Source organism: Corapipo altera, unplaced genomic scaffold (assembly GCF_003945725.1).
Source record: "Corapipo altera isolate COAL_440 unplaced genomic scaffold, ASM394572v1 171, whole genome shotgun sequence".
NCBI classification, from domain to species: domain Eukaryota; kingdom Metazoa; phylum Chordata; class Aves; order Passeriformes; family Pipridae; genus Corapipo; species Corapipo altera.
Window position 1 is genome coordinate 353,899 of NW_020884972.1, and position 1,728 is coordinate 355,626.

Consider the following 1,728-nt stretch of genomic DNA (forward strand, 5'->3'; position numbering starts at 1 on the left):
AAAAGATCAAAATTGACCTCAGAGTCATTTTGGGATAAAAGATTTGGACAGAATTCTTCAAATATTCCCAAAAGATCAAAACACTTTCCCAGCTTCTGCCAGGAACTGGGAATGCCGGGTGTCAATTTATTTAAATTTCTTTTTATTCCCTTTATTTGCAGTGAGAATTACCTGGTTCGTTGGGGCAGTAACGGGATGCCCAAAGAAATTGAGAAGCTAAATAACCTCCAGGCAGTCTTCACTGTGAGTTCAGAAATCATGGAATGGTTTGGGTTGGAAGGGATCAAAAAGATCACCCAGTGATGGGCAGGGACACCTCCCACTGTCCCAGGTTGTTCCAACCTGGCTTTGGACACTTCCAGGGATCCAGGGGCAGCCACAGCTTCTCTGGGCAGGGTCTCTCCACCCTCCCAGGGAGGAATTTTATCCCACTATCCCATCTGTCCTTCCCTCTGGCAGTGGGAACCATTCCCTGTGTCCTGGCACCATAAATGTCTCTCTGCACCTTCCTTGCAGGCTCCCTTGAGGTCCTACAAGGACCTTCAGGGCTCCCTTTAGGCCCTGGAGGCCACAATTTTCACGTTTTCAGTCTCCCAGAGTGTCCTGCTCTCTCTGCCTTCCCTCCCATCCCTGAAGCAGATTTTGATATCGTTTTATCTCACCTCACTTTCCAGGACTTGAGCAGCTCTGACCTGATCAGACCCAAGATCAGCCTGGTGTGTCAGATCGTCAGGGTGGGGCACATGGAGCTCAAGGATGGCAAGAAGCACACCTGTGGGCTCAGGAGGCCCTTTGGGGTGGCAGGTAGGGCAGGGGGAGCCCATGGAGAGCCTGCCATGGGCCAGGGACTGGGACAGCAGGCTGGGAACTGGGAATTGTGTGCTGGAGGTGTCCCAAAGCCTGGCACCCACCAGAGTCAGCATCTCTGCTGCTGCCCAGCTATAAATAGTCCCCTCTGAGACCTCTAATGAAGGTTGTCCAGGAGGATGAAATGCTGTCACCTCTCACTTTTGTCACCTCCTGCAAAGATAACTGGAAGTTTTAATTATTTTTTTTTAATTCAAATGGAAAAAGGTTTTATTTTATATGCATATTTATTATGTTTATTAAAAGGAATATAGCTTAACTTGGTTTGATAAAGCTTTGTATGTTTTTTCAACCAGTATATATGTTTTTTATGTGAATAAAAACCCCAGTGCAGCAGCTTTATCAGGGCTTTATCCAGGGGGGATTTTCTCCTCAGGGCTCAAGGGATAAAGCTGGAGGTTTTACAGAATGAGCCACCCAATTCCTCTTTGATTCTTGTGATCTCCTGGGAAAAGACTTGAAATTTGTGGTGGAAAACAAACTAAATAAGCAATAATAGCCTTTGATTATAAATGTGATTTCTCTGCTGTGAAAGCCCTGAGCCCCACCTGGTTTTTATCACATATTCACACTCCCCACCACGGGCTGACTTGCCCATCAGTGAAAAGGTGCTTTTTGAAAAGTTCAGATGAGGGTGGTGCTGTCTGGTGAGAATCCCAGAGTGGCTGGGGCTGGAAGGGACCTTAAAGCCCCCCCAGTTTCCCCCAGGGACACCTCCCACCAGGCCAGGTTGCTCAGAACCCTTGTCACAAGTGGCCCCAGTAGCCCCAAAGGAGCTGTTGTTGTTTCCATCATGAAGGGCAGAGCTCTCTGGATGTTCTTGAGCAGTAAATGCTGTTTCCATCATGAAGGGCAGAGCTC

At 47.9% G+C, this 1,728-nt stretch overlaps 1 protein-coding gene across 1 annotated transcript in view; it reads left to right on the forward strand.

The window, feature by feature from the left end:
- Positions 1-1,728, forward strand: part of DOCK5 (dedicator of cytokinesis 5) — an 81,418-nt gene that overhangs the window by 29,741 nt on the left and 49,949 nt on the right. The window contains exons 9-10 of the mRNA XM_027665178.1: positions 162-243; positions 675-804. Coding sequence (XP_027520979.1) covers positions 162-243; positions 675-804 — 212 coding nt within the window. The remainder of the gene's footprint in view (positions 1-161; positions 244-674; positions 805-1,728) is intronic.